At 42.0% G+C, this 22,964-nt stretch overlaps 2 protein-coding genes across 4 annotated transcripts; both read left to right on the top strand.

Moving 5' to 3' along the window:
• The first annotated feature begins 256 nt into the window (after positions 1 to 256).
• VPS33A (VPS33A core subunit of CORVET and HOPS complexes) lies at positions 257 to 14,937 on the top strand. 3 transcript variants are annotated; one of them, XR_014785795.1, is made up of 13 exons: positions 257 to 394; positions 2,123 to 2,188; positions 3,269 to 3,396; positions 4,244 to 4,433; positions 6,084 to 6,200; positions 6,659 to 6,833; positions 7,665 to 7,858; positions 10,081 to 10,207; positions 10,408 to 10,475; positions 10,978 to 11,115; positions 11,652 to 11,789; positions 11,901 to 12,321; positions 13,254 to 14,466. XR_014785795.1 is itself a non-coding variant. In XM_084820323.1 (13 exons), the coding sequence occupies exons 1-13, from the start codon at positions 293 to 295 to the stop codon at positions 13,445 to 13,447; spliced, it is 1,806 nt and encodes a 601-aa protein (XP_084676449.1). In that variant the 5' UTR covers positions 257 to 292; the 3' UTR covers positions 13,448 to 14,937. The 3 variants fall into 3 exon arrangements, 2 of the variants coding, with proteins under 2 accessions (XP_084676449.1, XP_084676450.1); XM_084820323.1 differs by having other exon boundaries at positions 11,901 to 12,069; positions 13,254 to 14,937; XM_084820324.1 differs by having other exon boundaries at positions 369 to 568; positions 11,901 to 12,069; positions 13,254 to 14,937.
• Positions 14,938 to 18,046: 3,109 nt separating this feature from the next.
• LOC146335973 (uncharacterized) lies at positions 18,047 to 19,489 on the top strand. The gene is made up of 2 exons (XM_084820215.1): positions 18,047 to 18,065; positions 19,305 to 19,489. Exons 1-2 carry the CDS (start codon positions 18,047 to 18,049, stop codon positions 19,487 to 19,489), a joined length of 204 nt encoding a protein of 67 aa, XP_084676341.1.
• The last annotated feature ends 3,475 nt before the right edge of the window (positions 19,490 to 22,964 follow it).

A 22,964-nucleotide genomic window follows, 5' to 3' on the forward strand; every position in this document is an offset into this window, starting at 1 on the left:
CGGCGGGATTTAAAATAAATAAATAAATGAATGAATGAATGTATGTTGTGGTCATAAAATGGGGGTAGGGGTAGCGAGGGAACTATTTACCCTCCGCCCACCCGTTCACGTCCCCTCAGAATCCGGCGCGAAGACACGGGCGGCTGGGAGTCAGGCAGCGCGCTGAGGCCGCCTCCGCCTCCTCGGTTTCACATGACCGGCGCCGCGCCGGCCCAGCCCGGCTCCCCTTCCTCCGTCCTGGGCCGGGCCCGCAGCTGACACAGCCGAGGAGGGAGAAAACGACGAGGCCGTCATGGCGGCGCACCTGAACTCGGGCCGGGTCAACCTGATGGCCCTGCGGGAGGCCGGCCGCAAGGAGCTGCGCGAGTTCCTCGACAAGTGCGCCGGCTCCAAGGTGAGCGCGGGCTCCGGCGGGGCGGCGGCGGCGGAGACGGAGGCAGGCCGCAGCAGGCCGCTCCCTTCCCCTCAGGAGCAGCGGCCGGGCCGCCCTTGGCCGACTCCAGCTGCGAACTTGTGCGCGCTTCCCTGCGAGTAAACGCCCCGCTGAATCCAGCGGACTTACTTCCGAGTAAGCACAGGATTGCGCTGTCATGCTGACGCCCTTCCTCTTTTCACTTCTCCTCAGAGAGGGTCTCCATTACCTCTAGCTTCCCCATGTTCCCCCCAGCTTCCCCCCACTCCTAAATCCCAGCCCTTGGCGCCCTGGGGGGCGCTTTCTAATGTGGGAACCTCGAAGAAAACCGGGGGGGGGGCGCGATAAACGTGGGGGTCGAGTGCCTTACAGAGCTCTGGGATCTGGCCCCTCACAACTTATGGTGCTCAGTTGGGGTCCAAAGCAAGACCCTGGACACGCAACACGCACAGGGGGCAACCCCTCAACTTTGCTTTCTTTCTTTATTTGCTTTCTTTATTTTAAAATCCCTGCTTTTCACTTAAAAACATAAGAGGCGCTTGCAATAATAGTAAAGCCATACATATTTTAAAAATACATGCGGTCTGTAAAGTTTAGGTTTCTGTTTAGGATACACGTGTGCCTTCAGTGTTATGCTTTTATTTTATGTTATTTATTTGTTATCCCACCTTTCTGCCAAAAAAAGTATACGTAAGGTAGCTAATGATAAAGCCTGAATGAACAAAATCTTAATTAAAACAGCATAAAAACAAAAATTATAAACACAATTGAACCCAATTGTTTATGGGTGCAGTTGGAAGACGGCTTCCTTTTAGTCATTGTAGAGTAGAAAGTAGGCAGTGGTTGGTTCAGATTAATTCATAGAATCATAGAAAAGTAGGGCTGGAAGGGGCCTACAAGGCCATCGAGTCCGACCCCCTGCTCAATGCAGGAATCCAGGTCAGAGCATCCCTGACAGGTGGCTGTCCAGCCTCGTCTTGAAGGCCTCCAGTGTGGGAGAGCCCACCGCCTCCCCAGGGAATTGGTTCCATTGTCGTATTGCTCTTACAGTCAGGAAGTTTTTCCTGATGTTCAGCCGGAATCTGGCTTCCTGTAACTTGAGCCCATTATTCCGTGTCCTGCACTCTGGGATGATCAAGAAGAGATCCTGGCCTTCTTCTCTGTGACAACCTTTCAAGTACTTGAAGGGTGCTATCATATCTCCCCTCAGTCTTCTCTTCTCAAGGCTAAACATGGCCAGTTCTTTCAGTCTCTCCTCATAGGGCTTTGTTTCCAGTTCCCTGATCATCTTTGTTGCCCTCCTCTGAACCCTCTCCAGCTTGTCTGCATCCTTCTTCAAGTGTGGTGCCCAGAACTGGACACATTACTCCAGATGAGGCCTAACCAGTGCTGAGTTGAGGGGAACTAGTACTTCCCGGGATTTGGAAGCTGTGCTTCTATTGATAATTAATAACCCATAGTTAAACTATAGTGCAGTGTAAACACGTAACAACAACCACAATTCAAGAACGATCCACAATTCAAGACAACCCATACTTAACCCATGCTCTGGGTTGTTACATGTGAATCAATCACACTGTTTTGTTCAGTGTGCCCCACGTGCCACTCTCCTCTGAAGCTGAATTGTCAGAGACTTTCCTCCTTCCCATCTTGCTCTTATCCTTGAAGTCGCCTGCTTGGCCAGCTGATTCTTTGCTTTTCCTTTTATAGGCCATTGTGTGGGACGAGTATCTTACCGGGCCGTTTGGACTGATTGCACAATATTCACTCCTAAAGGTAAGGCTTGGGCAAAGTTTAAAAAAAAAATTCGGTCTGGTGTTTGGAAAACTGATGTGCTCCATAAATAGTGTGTTTGCCTTACTGTGTAAACAGTACAAAGCCAGATATCTTGGATAATTTTGTGCACAGGAGTGTTTAGCATGAAGGGAAGGAGATACCTGCATGTCACATTTTTGCCCTGGGGGTGTGTGGCAGGGTGGGGAGGCAAAACAAAATCCTTGGTTATAATTTATATTCCGTAAACTGTCTTTTATTTTAAGAAAAGCAGTATGTTTAGAGCACTGGTCTAAAGCAGTGTTTTAGAGAAGGCCTTGACAGAGGAAGAACAGAATTCACTCTTCTGGAATTATCCTACTGAAGACTTACTGCTAAAGGACACAATCCACTGTGAATGCCTTTGCACAAGCCCCTTTGAAAGGAATGGGAGTTATACCAATGCACAGGAAGAATACAGCATTATTACACTATGCAAGATCTGGAAATAACACAGCATATCTGTACCATTGTCTGTATTTATCTAGCAGTTTTTTCATGAGAAAAGTGTCCTGGGTGTGTTATAGGACCCTACGTAACTTATATACATGGGTTATTTTACTACTTATTAGAAGATCTCTGAGGAAGGTTGATCCCAGGGTAGTCTTATTAACCATTTCTGAGGATTAAGAATTTTATGCAAAGTGGAGTGAAACAATTATTACTGGTGTCCTGATTTACCCTAATACTTTTATTAGGCCAACTCAAAGGTCATCAAATAGTATGCAAGCTTTTGAGTTCTCCAGAACTCTTATCACCATAATACCTTTGTGAGTGGGCCTAATAAAGGTATTAAGTGATATGGATTTTAGAATTCTTATTTTGACCAACATGGCTACCTTTGCTTTTTTGTGACCTGATTTATGCTATGATCATGGGCAATCTCCCCAGCTAAACATCATGTTTAAGAAAAATAAGGATAGCTACTCCCAGTAGTAATGGGTTGACCAAAAAGCCTCAGTTGCTTCAATCTTTCCTGAAAGCAACTTCCAAAGTAAAGTAAGATTGCATATTGTTTTCATATAACTTTTTGTCTCCTTCCAGGAACATGAGGTGGAGAAAATGTTCACCCTCAAAGCAGGCCACCTCCCACATGCTGATGTCAAAAATATCATTTTCTTCGTCAGACCAAGGCTAGAGCTCATGGATATAATTGTTGAAAACGTGCGCAGGTAGAGTAGCATGTTGGTTTTCAACTCCAGCTGAAAATCCCTTCCCCTCACATCCAAACTAGATGTGATGATGGCATAACCCAATTCAGGTCATGCTGAATTGCTCTGAAGTGGAGTGGGCTGGTGGCAATTTAAAGTGCAGTAGAGGCAGGCAGGCAGGGGATGCTGACCCTGCTCTCCCCACCAAAAAATAATAACAAAAAACATTGTCCTCAGCTGTTTTTCTACTGATGTTGTTTATTTCTAGTCTTGGGGCTCCACTTGTGAGGGGAAACACCTGGGGAGAAATAGTTTTGGGCAGAAAAAAGATTCACTATCCCCACTTTGCCACCTTTGGTGTCCTTTAAATTGCCCCCCCCCCCCCATTTCTGTTTTATCACGAGACAGCAGCAACCCAATTCTCACAGGTAAGTCTGCCACTGTCATGTCTAGCTTGATCCTCAGCAGAGGGAGATGGTGCCTTCCTTTTTACTTCTACTTGGGAGTGACAACACAAGCAACAAAGAGCCTCTTGCACAACAGTGATTCGCTGCTGAATAACTGGAGCGGTAAAGACCAGCAGACACACACACCCCTTCCCAAAGAGGAGCAAGAGGGGCTCACAAAAGAGAGATCAGAACCACTTGAGCCCAGCTAAAATCAGTCTACATTACTTTGTATATTTTAAATAAAAGGCCTCTGAGTAGAATCTTCATACATTCTCTGGTTTTGTTTTTCTTGCATTGATAAGTGTAGTCCTTATCTAAAGTGACACCCCTTATGAATTTAGGTGAGAATATTGAAGCAGTATATTAATTTGATCTGGTAGTTTCTGTTTCTCTCGAACTCTCTCCTTGTCCCTTTCCAGTGAAGACAGAATCCGTTGTCCACAGAGGGATTTCCACATCTTATTTGTACCACGTCGCAGCTTGTTGTGCGAGCAGCGGCTGAACGATCAGGGAGTCCTGGGCTCCTTCATGCTTAAAGAGGAGTACAGCCTGGACCTCATTCCGTTTGATGGTGATCTGTTATCCATGGAGTCTGAAAGTGCCTTTAAAGTCAGTATTTGCTTTCTTTGTGTGGGTAGTACAGAGCGAGGTATCTTTCCAAACAGAGCCCCTAGTAGGGGCTGTGCTAAAGGCACCAGTTGCATCCCAGTGCTCATTAATGAGGTACTAACAAGCAGTGACTTTGGCTTCCTGTTAACTTGAGGTCTGGATTAGAACCAGATTTTTCATATTCCTCTCCCCCATTCCAGTGCAGCAAAGAAGATGAGGAGCAACTGTTCCCTGCATTCTAGGACAAGAAGCAATGGGTTTCAATTACAAGAAAGCAGTTCACATGTATTGCCCCATCATCACAGGCCTTTTAGGACGCATCCTATGGGGATAGTTAGCCACCTCCATACTCGGAGGCAGCCGCCTATCCAAAGCAGGGCGTGTGGAGCGCAGAGGGGATCTTCTCCATGCTCCGGCCGCCCTGCTTTTGCAGTTAGACAGCTGATTTTGGCTGTCTAACGGGGGCACCTCAGAGCAGGGGAAGGAGGCCAGACGGTGCATAGGAAGCGTTGTAACAGTGCCCCCAGGAACACCCCCTTTTCGGCCACTCCGCACTGCTCTTCCGAGTGTGGAGCCGGGGTTGACCTGTGCCTCTTATGAGGCAGCAGGGGTGGGGAGTCGGATTTCTGGGAACCAGAAACTGAAAAATCCGATGACCATCTAGCCGCTGTCTAGCGACCCTAGGATTGCACCCTTAGGGGGCTTTACAGACCCATTTGTTTAGAACTGCCTTTTCTTAAAATGACATGGTCATGTTGCTGGTTTGTTTTGGTGCGGAATATCATTTTTAACTATATTCTTTACTGTTCCATTGCACTATATGTTATTGATATTATTGTTTTATTGCTATAGTTTTATTAATTTAACCATTGTTTTATAGTTAAAATTGGGGTTTGGCTGTAGTTTTATATGTAGGAAGCCATGTTGTTGGGGAGGCCTAAAATATATATTAAATAATAATATAGGTTTGATTTTAAGGAGACTACCTCTTTCCACTTGAAGCTGCCCATGTATTAAGATTTGTTTCAGAGGCCCTTCTCTGGGTGCCCCCACTATCAGATATTAGGTGGGTGGCAACCAGGGAAAGGGCCTTTTCAGTGGTGGCTCCCCAATTCTAGATTGTTCTCCCCTAGATTGTTCTCCCCAAGCCTGCTTGCCTGCACCTGGTTTGCTCAGTTTTAAGTGGCAGGTGAAAACTTCACATAGACCTTCAATATGTTGATTTTACTGTTGCTGTCTTAGGGGACTGTTTTTGTTTGGTAGTGTTTTTCTGGTCACTTCCTCTGTTTTGCTATGTTCTTATGGTTCTGTTGTGGTTTTATGTTTGTTTGTTTTTTGCACACTGCTTTGAAACTTCCAATTTAAAAGTGGAGTATACATTTAAAAAGATAAAATAAATATTATGGAAAACCTCTTTAACAATAACAGTAGTAAGCCAATGGCTGCCTTCTCTTTGGAGGCTTTTAAGAGGAGGCTGAGCTAGTTTGTGGTTTATAATATTCAACTGCAGTAAATTCTGCCAGACCAGAGGATTGGAAGGAAGGACTCCGAGGCCTGTTCTAATTCTCCAAAACTATTTGCAACTGTTGCTGTTAACTTAAGGATACCAACTGCATTCTAAGTTTCTTACCATCCTTTCCTTTTTTGTAGGAGTGTTACTTAGAAAATGATCAGACCAGCCTTTACCATGCAGCAAAGGGACTCATGACACTTCAGGCACTTTATGGAACAATCCCACAAATCTTTGGAAAGGGGGAATGTGCACGGGTAAATATGATCTGGATTTCTTTTAACAGTAGCTTACTCAATCTGGCTTCCTGCCTGCAAATTTCACAGTGTGCATTCCCCTTTGTATGGGCCATCTAAATCACAAAGGTCTGCTTGGGATGGCTCATTTCTTTGACTGTGATTATATTCAAAGAGGCATGCTGTATGTCTGCCTTTGACTTAAAACAAATCCCCTCTTTGTATCATATCTCATGGGTACATATACTGTGATATGGAGAAGGGCAAGGCTGGAGATTTTAGTTAATCTGCTGCGCCTTTCCTTGAGTGCTGAGGGGCACCAGTCAGATTGAACCTGCCTGTGGCCAATAACACTAAACTCGAGGTTTGCCAGCACTTCAGAAAGTGAGAAATGCACATTCAAAGAGGTCTAAAATGTTTGGTGTGGTAGTCACTGCTTGTAGCCTGGGCCATAATATTCTGAATATTTCTGTCTTCAGCATGTGGCAAATATGATGATCAGGATGAAGCGGGAGTTGTCCGGGAGTCAGAATGCAGTATTCCCTGTCTTTGATACCCTCTTGCTGCTTGACCGCAACGTAGACTTGATTTCGCCTCTGGCCACACAGCTGACATATGAGGGCCTGATTGATGAAATATATGGAATTCAGAATAGTACGTAAGCAGGCATGACTGGAATGTGACAAAATTATTGTGTTTGTCTGGATGGGTAATCAGTTATCGGTTGGGAAATAGGTGGCCCTGTCTTTGACTAGTCCATATATGCTTAGTTTCTCCTTACAGGTTATGTTCCTTTTTCAGTTGGGGAGGCAGATAGGTTCTCTGTCCAGAGTAGGGGCAACAATTCCAAGATACGTTTAGCCTCCATAAATAGGGCTTTCTCAGCTCCCCCCCTCCCCAATTTTTAAAAATATTTCCCTTTTCTTCCCTTGATCCAGTCTCCTCCTTCTCTAGTTCTTATGTTCTTTCTTCCCCAGGGGATTTTTTCAGAGTCTTCCCCTTAACAGCTTCTCTGTGCCTTCCTGGGGTTTTAGGGATAGTGGGAATGACAAATATACCCCCCTCCCACCCCTCCTCCTCATTTTTGCCTTGTGCATTATTTCCCAAAGAGTAAGTGAAGTTCTCTAGCAGATTAGTAACTCCCATTTATTTCACTGGGACTTACAAATAAATATTTTTCTCTTTTGTTCATTGGTATTATCTAGTTTAGAAGTAGTTTACATCCCAAAAGTAAGAGAGAGCGAAAATAGATATAAGGTGTTAGCTTCTACTGGATTAGTTTCTGTTGGAAAGAATTAAAACTGACACCCCACAAGTTTCAGGAGTGTGCTTAACATTTGCCAACAGAAGTTGGTCCCGTAAAAGATACTGCATTACCAGTGGTTTGCTGAGCTTAATTATTCCACTTATTTTTTCAATGTGTACTCCACTGTGCACTGAAAAGGCCTCAGGGCAGCTCTCTTTATTTGCCTTGTGTTTGGGCAGCTTACGTGAAACTCCCTCCAGAAAAGTTTGCTCCCAAGAAACAGGGGGAGGGTGGCAAGGAACTCCCCACGGAGCCCAAGAAGCTGCAGCTGAATTCCGCAGAGGAGCTCTATGCAGAGATCCGAGACAAAAACTTCAACGCCGTGGGCTCTGTGCTGAGCAAGAGAGCCAAGATAATATCAGCAGCATTTGAGGTAATGGATCAGTATTCTGTCACCTCACTTTTTCGGCATGTAAATCCATCTGAGTTGTCCATTCAGCCTCAAGGATGTTATATATACACACTTTTGATGGTGGTCAGATCATGTGTCAGATCTATAGTTTTGCTCCAGAGCTAGCCACAATTAAGGTTACTGCATGCTATATATGCCCAAGGCCATGTGTGCTATAGAACAGAGTTGGACAGAAAGGTAGATCTCCAGATGTTTTGGATTTCAACTCCCAGAAGCCCCTGCCAGCATGGCTAATAGTGATGCTGGGAGTTGAAGTCCAAAACATCTGGAGATCTACTTTCTGCCCACCCCTGCTATAGAATGATGAACATGTTGTGCCCAGGTGATCCAAACTCTGCACCAAGGGGGCAGGGGGAGAAACAGAGTTCTGCAGCATATATAAATTATGGAAATTGAGCAAATCTGCCTCATCTATTCTGCTGTTTGTTACCATTTTGTGCCATTCTAGTTTTACTATTCATGAGGAGGGACAAGAAGCTGTGGTAGACACTGCAGTCCTGCCCTCCTGGCTGTAGAATATCCTATTCAGCTACCCCTTTCACTTCCAAGAATTGAGCAAGAATTGCCCACACTCTTGATCATATAATTGCAACCATAAGAACTAGAAAGTTGGTCGCTTTTAATGAAAGGTGAGATTCTTAGGAAGCTGAATTCTGTCCCTAGCATAGTGCTACCAAAGCATACACTTGGCTTGGCTATGGTGTGTCAGAATCAAGTATATTTTCCTGACATAGTTTATCTCAGGGAGTGACATAGCCAGTTCCATATAACAGTCTGGAAAAATAACTGGGCAGCTTGGTCCCTTGCAGATACCTACATATGTGTGAAAACCCTTCATGCCTACCCTAATAGGATGGTGCATAAAACTGCAACTTTTGGTTGCTGAGCTGTCTGATCTGAAAACATGTTTTCTGCATTGTTTTTTCTGCCCCTTCGAAAGGCCAAGCTAGATGCACTTGCCTGTGGAACAAGGGACCTTGTTAAAGTTTGAGTTCCATAATTGGCACTTGCAGAGACATTCATGCTTTTATGTTGGAAGGAAGGAGAAAGAAATGCACATTGTCAGATATAATAGGTGATAATGAAACAGCAGCTTGTGGGTAGCAGAGGGCCTATTAATGGCAGACTTCATTATTGTATTCCTGCCTGGGCTTGCCATTCATATAGTTTACACTTCAACCAAGTTCTGCACTTTTAAATAAATGTGTTTGGATGTGTGTGGGTGTGTAGTTTTTTCTTGTTGCTCTGATAGAAGCTGGGCGTAGAATACAAACTTCTGGATTACCTTTATTAATATGTCATTACACACCTCTGGCAATCTAGTCCTTAGAGTTAAGCTCTATGATTTTCACCTTGACTGAGATAACAAGATTTTGCTCTGTTCAGGAAACATTCTTAGGAGTTGTCAGATTATCATTTCTCACATCATTACATTGGATCAATTTATTTAGAACATTTATGATTTGCTTTTCAATCAAGATTCTTGAAGTGAAGAACAGAATTTAAAAACAAAATACAAGATAAAACCAGTAAATTTAACAACAAAACAAAGGGACAAATCATATCCATGAAAGCAAATAGTAATCATTAAAACAAACAATTGTATTCTGGTAATTGGGGTGTATGTCATGGGCCAGTTTCTTTTACTTAAATAGAGTGGGAAGAAAATCTATCTTAAGAGGCCAGTGTGAGTTACAACATATCCTGCTGGTTGTATCCTTCCTAGGCTGCTATGAAGTACATTATACTGAGACATATTCTCAACTTGTTGGGGTCAGCATTCAAACCTGAATCCCTCAGGTCCCAATCCAGGACACTTTTCACAGCACCATAATGGCTGCTTTTTGGATAATAGAAAACAAAGAATGGAGACTGAGTCAGATAGATGCTGGGTTAAACTGTTTGCATTACCAGATCAACAATTTGCCATTCATTTGGCAGTTTTATACATTGCAAAATTGATTATGGGAATTTGAATCGTGAACAGGTTTTGTGGTATTTTTATAGCAAAGAGCTGGGGTATTGTGTGGCGGGGAGAGATTTCTTTGATCAACATAAACAAAGCTGCTTTTTCTTAGTTGAAACAATGAACACAGTATAGGACACAAATCATAGTTATATGTTTTGTCTGTGTGCCAGGGGGATTGAATGTAAGCTGCTAACTGCTGGGTTTATTTTCTTAGGAAAGGCACCACGCTAAAACTGTTGGAGAGATCAAACAGTTTGTCTCACAGTTGCCACATATGCAAGCAGCAAGAAGCTCTTTAGCTAACCACACTTCCATTGCAGAGCTTATCAAAGACATTACTAGTGAGTATTGCAGCTATAACTTTTGTTAACGTCTTGCATATAACGAGGAACCAGTTTTAATAAATTCCATGTAAATAAGGTCCCAGCAGCCAGATCCCAGCACTGTTAATGCTTTTGCAATATGTCTGGACCCACTTAACATAATTCATTTTCAAATAAAAGTTGTTCATTTACTGTTTTCTTTTGTTTTTTTACTTAAGCATCTGAAGACTTCTTTGATAACTTAACTGTGGAACAAGAGTTTATGTCAGGAATAGACACTGATAAGGTGAGGATGCTCTTAAATAGTTTGTTTTGTTGGCCATTATCTAACCTCTCTTGGCATTGTGGTGGGTGTACTTTTTTGCTAAGTATATAACTTATCTCTGTTCCACTGTAACTTCTGCAAACTAAACTTCCTTAAACCCAGTGTCCACAACACCAGTTGCAGGTTCCATTCTAGCCCAGATTGCTGGTGAATCTGAGCATTTGGCAATCACTATTTTTTATGAACAAAATCTACAAGTAAAAAAGGAATCCCTTGTTGTGGCTGGTTTGGGTGGAAAATGCTCTCGAAATCTGTGGGATGGGGTGGGAAGGATGTTGCACATCCTCTAATGCCTTACAAATTAGAGCTAAATGTTTTGTTTAGGGCACAATCCTATGCATGTTGAGGCTGGGGAATGCTGGGAGTTCTAGGACTTTTTTCTGTCTAAAATGTATAGGATTGCACCCTTAGTCTCTTTCAGAATCTTGTGGTTTTGTTTGATGGCTTGTGTTTTTATATTTAGGTCAATAATTACGTTGAAGATTGTATTGCACAAAAGCATCCCTTGATCAAGATATTGCGGCTTGTTTGTCTGCAGTCAGTGTGCAACAGTGGACTGAAGCAGAAGGTTCTGGATTATTATAAGAGAGAGATTCTCCAGGTTAGAATGATGAAAAGGCAAATATAGATGATTCTTGGGAGGACCTTTTGTACAATAGTTAGTATGGTAACTCAAACTGTTAAAATTGAATATGGCATGTAGTCTCTGCAGGATTGGGGTGGGCATGGTTAGTGGGAGAAAAGCTTTGTCAACAACTGTCAAGAAATGTTGTTGTCTTCCCACCATTTATTTATTTTGTGTGAGTGTGTGGTGTTTAAACTGACTTGCTCATTTACTGTTTAGTCCTTTAGACCTCCACAGCAGGTGGTTTGTGGATTGACGTCTCAGGCTACAATCTATGCACTTACCAGGGAGTAAGTCCCCTTGAACATAGGGGGCTGGCTTACTTTCAAGAGCACATACATAGGATTGTGCTGTTCATCCCAAAATCAGTACACAGTTTTGAAAAATATTGTTTTCCTTCCTTCCATCCTTGGCAGATAGATTGTGTCTATCTTCAGCAGGTCAGCCCACAATTCCATATATGATGTATAAAATACAATACCACCAATGCTAAAAGGCCATTCTTGTTATAGACTTACGGCTATGAACACATACTGACGTTAAATAGTCTAGAAAAAGCTGGACTCTTGAAGGCCCAGTTAAGCAGTAGAAACAACTACCCAACAATTCGGAAAACATTGCGCTTGTGGATGGATGATGTCAATGAACAGGTATGTTAAGTGCCTTGTTTCTCAATTGTGTTATTCCTAAGGATAACCTATGAATGTTGGTTATCAGCTAATGTGCTGCTCCTCATTGACTCCCCCCCTTCCTTTCTACAGAATCCCAATGATATTTCCTATGTATACAGTGGTTATGCTCCTCTAAGTGTGCGCCTGGCACAGTTGCTTGCCCGGCCCGGGTGGCGAAGCATAGAAGAAGTCTTAAAGATGCTTCCAGGCCCTCACTTTGAAGAGAGGCAGCAGTTACCAACTGGGCTTCAAAAAAAGCGTAGGTATCCTTAGACATACCATTTGTATTATAATGTTGTTCTGGTTTTACTCTTACATGCTATGACACCAACCAAGATCCAGCAATCTCTTTTGAATATTGGACCTGCAGTGCACCACTTATATAGGAGCTCTAGTACGCAGGTACATCGGGTTCCTTGTCCCTGGAGGATATAGCTTGATGTGTACCTGCTTTTGTTCCCTGCAATTGCAGCAGTTCTGCATGTGCATTGCAGCACACACAGAGCCCCAGGTCAGTATATGGGTTTATCCTAGTGAAAGGCACACAAGTCCCACTGATTTCAGTGCAGACTTAACTTAGACAGGCTTAACTCTTAAGTTTCATCGTATACTGAAGGTGATTCCAGACAAGACTTTTATTGTGCAATTTCGTTGCCTCATTCACAAAATTTTACAGGGGATCTAGACCACGCTTTCTTCCATTTGTAACTTTCCCATGTTTCCCCACTGCCTCTTCTGTCTTTTTTTCTTACCAGAAAAAATCTGTTAAGCAGGGAAAGACAGAATAACTGCACAGTGCCTTTTTATTGCTAGCTCTAGGAACTGACAGAGCCTTTCTACACAAGGCTTTTATTGTGCGCTCATGATTCCTCACTCACAGTAGTTTGGTCCTTTTCACAATGCTATCATCCTCCAGGGTCTTTTCTGTGCTTTGCAACCATTTTAGCATTTTTTTTCCTAACAAGGAAAGTCTGGAATATCTCTGAATGGTGGCATGAAACTGTGTATTTGTGCAATTCTGCTATACCACAGCTCTGCCTAGTGGCTGTGTAACAGAATATACAGAAAGGAAAAGAAAGAGAATCCCCAGCAAAAAAAAACAAAACACGTGTAAAGGAGCCGATCTTAATCCCACAAAGAATCTGGAAGCAGAAGCCTCGGTAAAGGTGTGGGTTAAAAGCCTCATGTAGAAAAGCTCTCTGTCTGGAAGAATTCTAGTGATAGATGCTGCACGTATATTTGCTGTGGCTTCATTCTGGTTATGTTAGCTTCCCCATTTTCACAAATTTCAGCATAGCAGCCTTTCTTGTTATTGAGTAGCTAGTCTGAGACTGAGTTTTAAGGAGAGTGGGGAGGATTTGGATGTATGGATGTAAGTGGCAATGCACAAAAAATAATTTTGAAGCCAGTTTTCATCACTCTCTCTCCCTGTAAACAATGCAGGTCAGCATGGAGAAAACAGAGTCACTCTGGTATTCTTCCTGGGTGGAGTGACGTATGCTGAAATCGCAGCCCTCCGGTTTCTGTCTCAAATGGAAGACGGGGGCACAGAATATGTAATTGCAACAACTAAACTAATCAATGGAACAAGCTGGATTAAATCTCTGATGGAGAAGCTGGAGCCTCCACCTTTTTAGAAGAGAATCTGCACAACGATCATGAAAGAGATCATGTTAGGTGCAGGTGTCTTCATAAGGAGCAGAGAAGAAGTAGACTGGCAGTGGAGAATAATTGCCGCTGGACACAATGCATGAAATATGATATTTTTCTTTGTCTTCCTGCTTTGACTGTTGAACTTTGCAACAAGCTAATGCCTTTGAAAGAGAGGAGGATATCAAGAAACAAAATGTCACAGACAAGGATTGCTCCTAATGTTGGTTTCTGAAATATAGACATAGGAGGAAGCTGTCTTTGGCTGGACCCTACAGTGCACCCACTAGCATAATTCTCATGCTTTTTATTTTATTTATTGCAGCTTCTAAACATCCCATTGGGTGGACATATTCCACAATCTCACACATTTCTCAGGAAGTTTTTCCTGGCACTTAACTCCCCCCCGCTTTGTACTGTCACCTTATTCTTAGTTCTGTCCCTTCGTGCCATTCTTAAACTTTCTTCCCTAGCAGTGGTGTCATGTTTGTAGACCTGTACACATTCATACTAAAGCCACTTGCAAAGCATTGTGTCCCACCAAAGTTATGTTCCACAGACTTGAATATTTCGTAAGTTTACAAGCGACTTCAGCACCATCACCTCTACCATTTATATTATACAGCTTCTAGCATCCTATTCCCTTGAGTCTTGCTTTTCTTCTGTATACATCCTGAGACATAAAGCAATGACTGTTTTTTCACCATTTTCTGTGCCAGTACAGTAGAAACCTCCTTTCAATGTATATTGTAGAAATATCTGCATCTCTTGGTTCATGTTGGTGTTTCTTTAAAAGCTTCCAAGACTGAACAAGCTTTTAAAATGAATCTAATGGTGAGGAGTGGGAGAAGAGCATGGAACGTTTTGGTGCATATGCTTTACTGTTTGTTTCTGAAGTCAGCACTGATCAAATTAAAACTGATATGTTTGGAGAGTGCTGGGGGAGGGTTTGCACATGCAAATTTAAGGAGACAAATGTTTATTATAAAGATGCAATACCAACAGTTGTCTAGCCTGTGTGTGTTATTGAACATATAGGTAAATACTGAATTATTTTGAACTTACTCTGAAAGACAAGCAAAGACAAAGCCAGTTTCTCCTGAGTAGATCCAGTATTTAATTTCTTTGTATTACTGTCGAAGCAAACCCATTTTATCTGGTTTAAGATGCATAGAGATGATAGAACTTGTGTGTATTTTTGTACACCATGGGGTGGGGAGGGCTTTTGCCTCTGAGTATTCACTTCTCTCCTTGCTGCTGCCTCATGTTTTTCTCAGTAACTACTCTTAGAGTTTTGTTTGCCCTTAACTATTAAGTTGAGTTGCATTTCAAGTTCTGTCTTGTCCTCCTGAATATTCCAAAGGGAGTGTTCTCATGGAGTGAACCTTCTAATGTGGCACTATTCATCAGTCAATTTTTTGTATGAATTGAAATATTTTTGCCCTGAAATTAAATTAATGTTTTGTGTTTTGACTTCACTAGAGTCAGGATTTGCCCGTAAAGAATATATGAACAGGAAAATTATCTACCCAAATTTATAACCTGAGCAAAAATGGAAGAGCCTGAATTTGCAGGCAAATAGATCTTGGAATAATTGTTAATTTAGGGCGCAATCCTAAGGGGATAGGCGGCCGCCTCCGAACTCAGAGGCGACTGCCTTGCCAATGCAGGGCAGGCGAAGAACGGAGGGAATCATTCCCTCCATGCTTCTCCTGCCCTGCATTTGCAGCTAGACAGTCGAGTTCAGCTGTCTAGCCGCAGGAAGGTAGAGCGGGGGAGGAGGCTGCCAGATGACACACAGGATGTGTCGTACTGGCATTTCCGCCTTCCCTGCCCCGGAATGCCCCGTTTCAGCCAGCACGGAAGGGGGGGGGGGAAGTTGGCTCCCTGAAAACCAGATATCCTATGGCTGTCCAGCCACTGACTAAAGGCCATAGGATTGCTCCCTTAAACTCTTTTATTTGTAATTATTCATTTTAAATATTTACATACTGCCTTTAAGTGCTATATACTTCCTCAAGGCAGTTTTTACACTAAAATACTATTTTAAAAAAATACAAAATCAGTAACAATATCCACAATTTATATAATCTAAAACTAATAATAAAACAATGAAAAGCAGCAACATTAGTCATGAGTTAATAACACAGGATAATGGATCTGTTTCAGAACAAGTACTTCTCTGAAGATTATTTCCCATTAAGCTTTGGTTATTGCGGTAAAGAAAGCCATGTTATTTACTGTCTCTTTTCAAAAGGCCTGGGGTTTGTTAATTCAGCTTCCTAAAGTAGGGAGAGCTTGCATGTTTCTGGGAAAAAGCTGTCAGTCTTGACCAAATCTCTAGGGAAGTAATTATACCTAACAGGCTTCCTGAGTAGCTTGATTTTGATCTGTTTCTGGTGAAGGCCTTGCTGATCACAAGGCTAATAATTTGATAACAAGAGCACCTGATTAAATTTAGAGTCCATTTGCCAAACTATAATGTATCTAAGCAAGAATAACAAAAATGCAGTAGAGATACTTTCATCTGAAATAGCCAACATAAAGAGCCAAAAATACAGTTTTAAAAAGGGTAAGTGGGTGTGGTATCTGTCAAATAAAGGGCGTATACTGAAATAATTTGAGTAGTATGCTAAGAAAGAACACATACTACATTTTGTTTAGTACAGAAGAACAATTTCCTGTTTTGGACTGAGCTCTGGGGAAACTGGTTCTATGTTTACAGCAAGAGACATTTGTGTATAGCGTTGATTGAAACCAGTGATGTCACTAGCCCACCTCCTCCCCAACACAGTGTTCAACAACTTTCAAATTCTGCCTCTGTGTATGTGTTTTTAAGGAAGGTGGAGACAAATATGCATTTAATAGGAAGGAATCTGCTTGAAGCATGTGGGGGAAATAAGGCAGAGAGAATCTGACTGAATGGGTGCTTTTAGACAAAGCTTTAAATGTGCAAGCACCCTGCCTCGTTCACAGAATTTTACAGGGGGTCTAAGTGTCTTCGATTTGCAACCCTCCTGTGTTTTCCCACCTCTTCTTCCATTTTGTTTCTTAGGAGAAAAAAAACAGTTGAGTAGGAAAGACATAATAGCTGCTCAATGCCTTTGCTTGATCTGAAAGCACCCAGTGGCCATAGTATCTCTAGAAAGAAGTAAGTCGAGCTTGATTTGCACATATATTTGTATGCCACCAAATAAATGTGTATGGACTGAGCAGGGATGGTTCCAGAATAAAGGGGCTCCTCTGCAAAGTGTCCCTCCTGCCCATGTGCCCTCCAGGCCATGGGTTTATCTGGTGGTAGCAGCATAGAGTCTGGCTAGCTGCCTGCTCTTTTAATTTTGCAGTAATGTTCAACACAGTGGCATGCTCTGGGGCATTTGGGGGAAATCAAGATGGGCAGGGAGCTTCCTAGTTACTGCTGCTATAAGCTTATAAGTGAGGGACTGGGAAGGCAGGTGAGCCAAGTGGCAGCAGTGGTGAGCCCCTGCTAGGAGAACGTGAATCCCAGCACCTACACAAAGGTGTCGGGTGCTGCTGACAGCCCTGGCACTGGGAAAAAGCCTTGGAACTTAAAAATACTTTCTTACTCGTTCTGTTGATTTCAATTTCATGTGAAAACATGTTGGCTTTGGGGCCATGAAGCATTTGGTATCCATCAGGTAGTTTATACATTTTTTAAGAACAGCCTTCCCCAATCTGGCGCCCTCCAGATGTGTTGGACTACAACTCTCAGCATCCCCTAATCAGCCACACTAGGAAAGCCTTAATATAACTTACAGCAACATTACCAATGCAGATCAATCACTCATTTTTGTTTTTAAACGGAGATTTGTGTCTTTGGAATGCATCTGTTGTGCACAAGTCTATTATTATAATTATAATTATTATTATTTTGTAATAATAGCTGCTTAATATGCAGTGCCCCTGAGGACATCATAAGTAGCCTGAAACATTGAGCGGGGGAAGGGGTATGATTTGTACCTTTACCTTATTATACCTCAGTGTGCACACATACCACCAGTACAAATACTGATCAATGCTGATCATAAGAATTTTGAATTAGGATTATGCAGTCTTATTCTCTAACTGTTCTTGTGCCTAACTTATGCAGCTGCTGTACACAAACAAAAATATATACAGTGATGTTTCTGAACAGGAAAAACATTTTTATGGGGGGAAATCACAGCTTATGACTGCAGCAAAAACAGCAAAGTATTATAACCAATTTATTACAGCATAACCTTTCATAGACTAGAATTCACTTCATCAGATGCAAATATAGTAATTGGAAGAAGTAATTAGAAAAACATTTCTCCTGGCTGTATACATCATATTTGCATTAAAAAGGAACTTGGAATATTTTTGTATGTATAATGAAGAACAAAGGAGCTGTGTATATCCTGTCCTACAACCAGTCCCTGACCACACCTAGTCCATTAGTACTTAAGTAGCCTTGTAAATACAGCGTCATGATGCCTGCCTCTTCAGATTAAGAGAACCGAAGAGGCTCCAGCTATATCGCTAGCATTTCTACAAGGCAGACATTCAAGAAAGAGACCAGAAACAGAGGCAAACAACAACTTTAAATGCCGTCATTTGTCCAGGGTAAGCAGCTTCTTCCCTTCAACTGTAATTAATTTTGAATCATGTAAAATATTTTAAATACTTGTGCTTTTCTAAATCTATTTTTCCTTTTTTTGATATATATTGCAGGAGATAGATAAAACATGGTGCTATTGGAAATAATTAGCAAGTTCAATTATTAAATACATTTTTCAAAAAATTATCTGATGGTAACTTTTAAAAATTATTGCAAGAGCTTGGTACACTGGAAATTCAATTAGGTCCCAACAGCTTTCATATTGTTTGGAAGAGAAATAATCTTCCAAGATTAGCGCTAGACTGATCCTGGCTTTATTTTTCTACTGTTGAGACAAAACTGAGATTATTTATTACCATTTTGGTGTATCTTTTTAAATGAATCTTCAGCATACATAATACCATGAGAAAGGGGTATTATATTTTATCTTTATATTGAAATGGCTCTTCAAAACACAGTAAAGGCAAACATTTGCACAATTTAATAGGGCAAACAAGCACATGCTTCCAAAGCCTGGGACTGAAAGGATACACTCCTTTTACTTTCCCAAAGTTTAGGAACCATTACAGCTTATTCTGTTACAGAACTGGTGCATATCGATTTGACAGGGAATGGCTTTTAAACATTTTCCACTTTGAAGTCTAGTTATTTTGGGCAGATGTAAAGATACAAGCCAAACAATTTGTACTTAACCATCAAATCATAAATGTTTTCTGCCAGTCTGTCCATTAGATGCAATTATAACATTAAATATTAAAGTAGGCTCCCTTTGGAGGAATCGATTGCTTTGGTTAGTGCATTTAGTTGATATTAATGCACTATCAGCTATATATCTAGAGGTTTTGTTCTCCAACTGCTCACAATTCATTTGAGAGGTCTAATTTCCTCATGTTAGGCCAACCACTTGCATCACTAAGTAATTATCATCTATGTATTTTACAGCTTGCCTGTTGTCTTAAGCCTGTGGTTAGATTTTGCAAACTGCTTTCAAGATCTGTCCAAAGGACTACCACCATCACCAGCCTGAAAACAGATTGCTAACCTTTACAAATTTAAGCTGCAATCCATACATATTTACCTGGGAGCAAGACCTAATGAACTCAATAAAACTGAGTAGACGTGTATAGGATTGTGCTGTTAGAAAACTAATGTACTTGTTGATTTAAGTCACTGTTGTAGATCACAAACTCAGTTTCCGCTTTACAACGTTTTTAATTCTGCCTGTTTCTCTCTCTCTCTTACAGAACAGGCTATTCCCATGCATTTTTCTCCACCAGTTTGCAAAACCCGAATCATGCAGGAATCGTTCGCTGTCCATTTCCTGAAGGTGCTGAAGGAACTCCTGGCTTTTGTGCTGTTCAGTTACACGGTGCTGTTAGGAGCACTGCTTTTGGCTGGCTGGACCACTTATTTTCTGGTGCTTAAGTGACAGCTCATCCTGTTTTTCACCTGCAGCTTACAGATCGAGACCACACATACTCTGCGTCCAAACACCCGATGAGCACAATGCCCCCTTTTATTCCAGAGACTTTGCAAGCTTCTTATTGTGTCACCTGCTAAATTAGATACCTTTTAGATATAATAGACACAAGCCAAATGTTTTGTTAATTAATATTTTTTTACATATTCTCTCAGGAGTCAAAATCTGTTGGAGGACTAATGACAAGCTTTATCCTCTCAAATTCCTTTCTCTCGTCTTTCCTTGGGAGTACTAGTGTAAAAGCAAGAGTGGCTGATCAAGCTGTAACTTGTCTTCTTTTAGTCAGCCCCAGGGGCTCACATCTTGTCTTCTCCCTGCCCCCCGCCCCCAACTTGGAGTACTCTCTAACATTAACTCCTTGTTTTCACCTTTTATTTTCTTATTTTTAATCTGAGGGTGTTATAATATTGCTAAAACTAAGCTGTCTGGAAAAGGATTAAAGCATTGTACAATTGTTATCTCTTTTGAAAAGAAGATCAATAAAATGACCTATGGATCTTGTATCATTTTTTTTCCAATTCAGACTGGGACTTGTCTGCATTAAATCTTTATTAATTGAAGAGCAGGTCTTCAGATAAGAACATAAAAATTCCTATCACCCCACCTTGTGAGATCCAAAGTTAAATATCTCAGTTAGTAGAGGGATTGAAGATAGATTTGGAATGTTCTGAAAATCTTCACTACCATACATATTTAAATCAACTGATGTAACTTACATATAAGAATTGTGATATATAACATTAAAGGAAAGCTTATAGCATTTATTCTTTGTTACCTAAATAATTGTACCTAAATAATTACTACTTAGCCACTGGACTGCTTATCATGGTACCAGGCCTGCTAGGAGTGCTTCATCAGACCCTGAAACAAAAGAGATAAAAAATTACATGTATTATTAATAGCATTCTTTTAAAACTTCTAATATTCTATAACTCAGATCACTACAAAAGTCACAATTAAAAATAAGCTATGCATTTTGTTTAAAAGTTCCTGAATATTTATGTTTGTAATCAAAGAAATGTTTGTTACCATGTAATAACGTATACTTCCCCTACCTCCACCCCAAGTTAATGGCCCCAGTGTTCAGAAGGGCTGAAATATGAACTAGCTGGCATTTTATCAATTGTTAGAATTATTAAGATATACCTGCAAGCAAATGAGTGAATTAATATGTGTACATCCTGGTAGCCATAATGCAGTATACATGCAGGTGTGTCCCATAAACATCCCTGGGACTTAAGCAATTGTGACTGTGCTTTTGATTAGCATTGGATAGTTTCCCCTAATTTAAGCAGTCCAGTGCCTGCTTAGATGTTCGATAAGAGACTCATGTGCATGGAATAACTGTGCACACAAATGTGCAGAGGATTTGGCTATGTTGTGAGATAACCAAGGCAGATCCACAATTCACCTTCTGTAGTTCAGCCCTGAATTCTGTTGGTGTGTGGGTAAACTGTGCAACACACCAGATGTGGATACTTATATACATGTGACCCAACCTCCTTCCACAGTGTGCATGAAGAGATGTGTTCCTGTCTGTCTGTTCCTGAAAAAATGAGTTTGCCTAGAAGCCCCAGTTCTGAATGGGAGGAAGAAATTCTTGGTAAGCTCTAAAGGCCTGCTCTGGGATATATTGATGATTAAACTGCAAGAAGGTAGTGCATTTTAAGGAACATCTCTTGTGATCAGCAGTGTAATAGTAACTTTTGAAGTGCAGGAGCTCATCATGACAGCCCCAATACCCATATCCCCCAAGGAGAACCCATCATTACACCCCTAGGGTGGTGTGTGGATGTGAGTGTGCATATATAATCTCCTGCTTTTCTGTCACTTATATTCAAGGGAGCTAACACTAATTTAAAACTCCGTCATAAAACACGAACATCCAAAACAAACAAATCACTTACAAATTCTATCAATTTAAGTTTAAAGCAATCCAAAAATAAGTAAAATAGCCCTATTCCATAGTTTTTAACAGTAGCCATTCCCATGTGTAGAACCAGTGCGGTGGTCAGAATTGCTCACACCAGGTGCTTCTTCACACAGTGCATAGTCAAACTGGAATTCGCTACCACAAGATGTAGCGATGGCCACTAATTTGGATGCTTTAAAAGGGGATTGGACACATTTATGGAGGAAAAGGCTATCAGTGGCTACTAGTCCTGATGGCTATGTGCTCCCTCCAGTACCAGGGGCAGTGTGCCCATAAATGCCAGTTGCTGGGGAACGCGGGCCGGGGGCCGCTGTGGCGCTCGTGTCCTGCCTGTGGGCTTCCCATTCGTGGCTGGCTGGCCGCTGTGCGAGCAGAGCGCTGGACTAGATGGGCCCTGGGCCTGATGCAGCAGGGCTCTCCTGATGTTTCAGCCATGGGGCAATGCTATCTTTGCATTTCCCCCTCACAAGGAACAAAAGATGCTCGCCTGGTGCTTTTTGGCATCAGGAAAAGACTTTCCGAAATTGCCCAGGCATTCCAGTATGTTTTTCAGCTGATTTGAATGGTGGTTTTTACCCTCCTGCTGGGTTTTTGTTGATTCGTCGTGTTGTTCTGTTGCTTCTGGCCTTTTTTAGTATTTGCTTTGCTGAAATTGTTATTTTTGCTGTTTTAGTATGTCAGCTGCCCTGGGAGCATTACGTGGGGGCGGGGGTAAATATACTAAACAAATGACGAATAAAAGGAGCGGTTTAACACTTTTTAAAAAAAAAAGAAATGTACGTTTAACAAATTGAGATAGCTTATCAGCTACTTGTGATATGTGAAACTGGGAAGGAAGGTTTTTCCTCAGCACACTATAGTAATGAGAAGGGGATCCATTATGAACAACAGGAGCGTTCAAAGAGCATTTCCCGCCAAAACCTCGCGAGGGGGATGAAAGTAGCTCGCGCCCCGCCAACGGCCAGTCCCGCGCCACCCTCTGGCGGGAAGATTCGAAAAATTGCCGGCGCCATTGACGCATGCGCAAAAGCTCGCACCCTATGCTCCAGCTATCCTCCGCTCAAGACTCTAAAAGCCTCATAGAGCTAGAACAAGATCTATCGAATTGACTAACGCCTAAACTTCCGGTAAATGGACTACGATCGTTCACAGGCGTCACTCTGCCACTGGCATCTCTATGATGTCGTCCCTTCTCTTCCCGCCCCCTCCATGTATACTTTGGATTGGGCGTGAAGACAACCAGTTCCGTTCGAGAGCGGAAGTGACGATAGGGAATGGCGATGGTTTCGTGGTAATTACAACTTTTTCTACATCTATGTGAAGCCGTAGGCGAAGTGGGCGCGGTCAGAGCCTATGACGTAGGGGGAAGAGTTGAAGGCGGGGAAAACGAAGAACGGAAGTGAATGAGGAATGAAAAGTGCCATAAAGGAAGGTGGAGGGCCAGTCCGTCTCTCACGTTATCGGCTCTATGGTACTTACCTTGGCGTAGGA

This window comes from Heloderma suspectum, chromosome 13 (genome assembly GCF_057233095.1).
Source record: "Heloderma suspectum isolate Gila_16-S chromosome 13, 16-S_ref, whole genome shotgun sequence".
Taxonomy (NCBI): Eukaryota; Metazoa; Chordata; class Lepidosauria; order Squamata; family Helodermatidae; genus Heloderma; species Heloderma suspectum.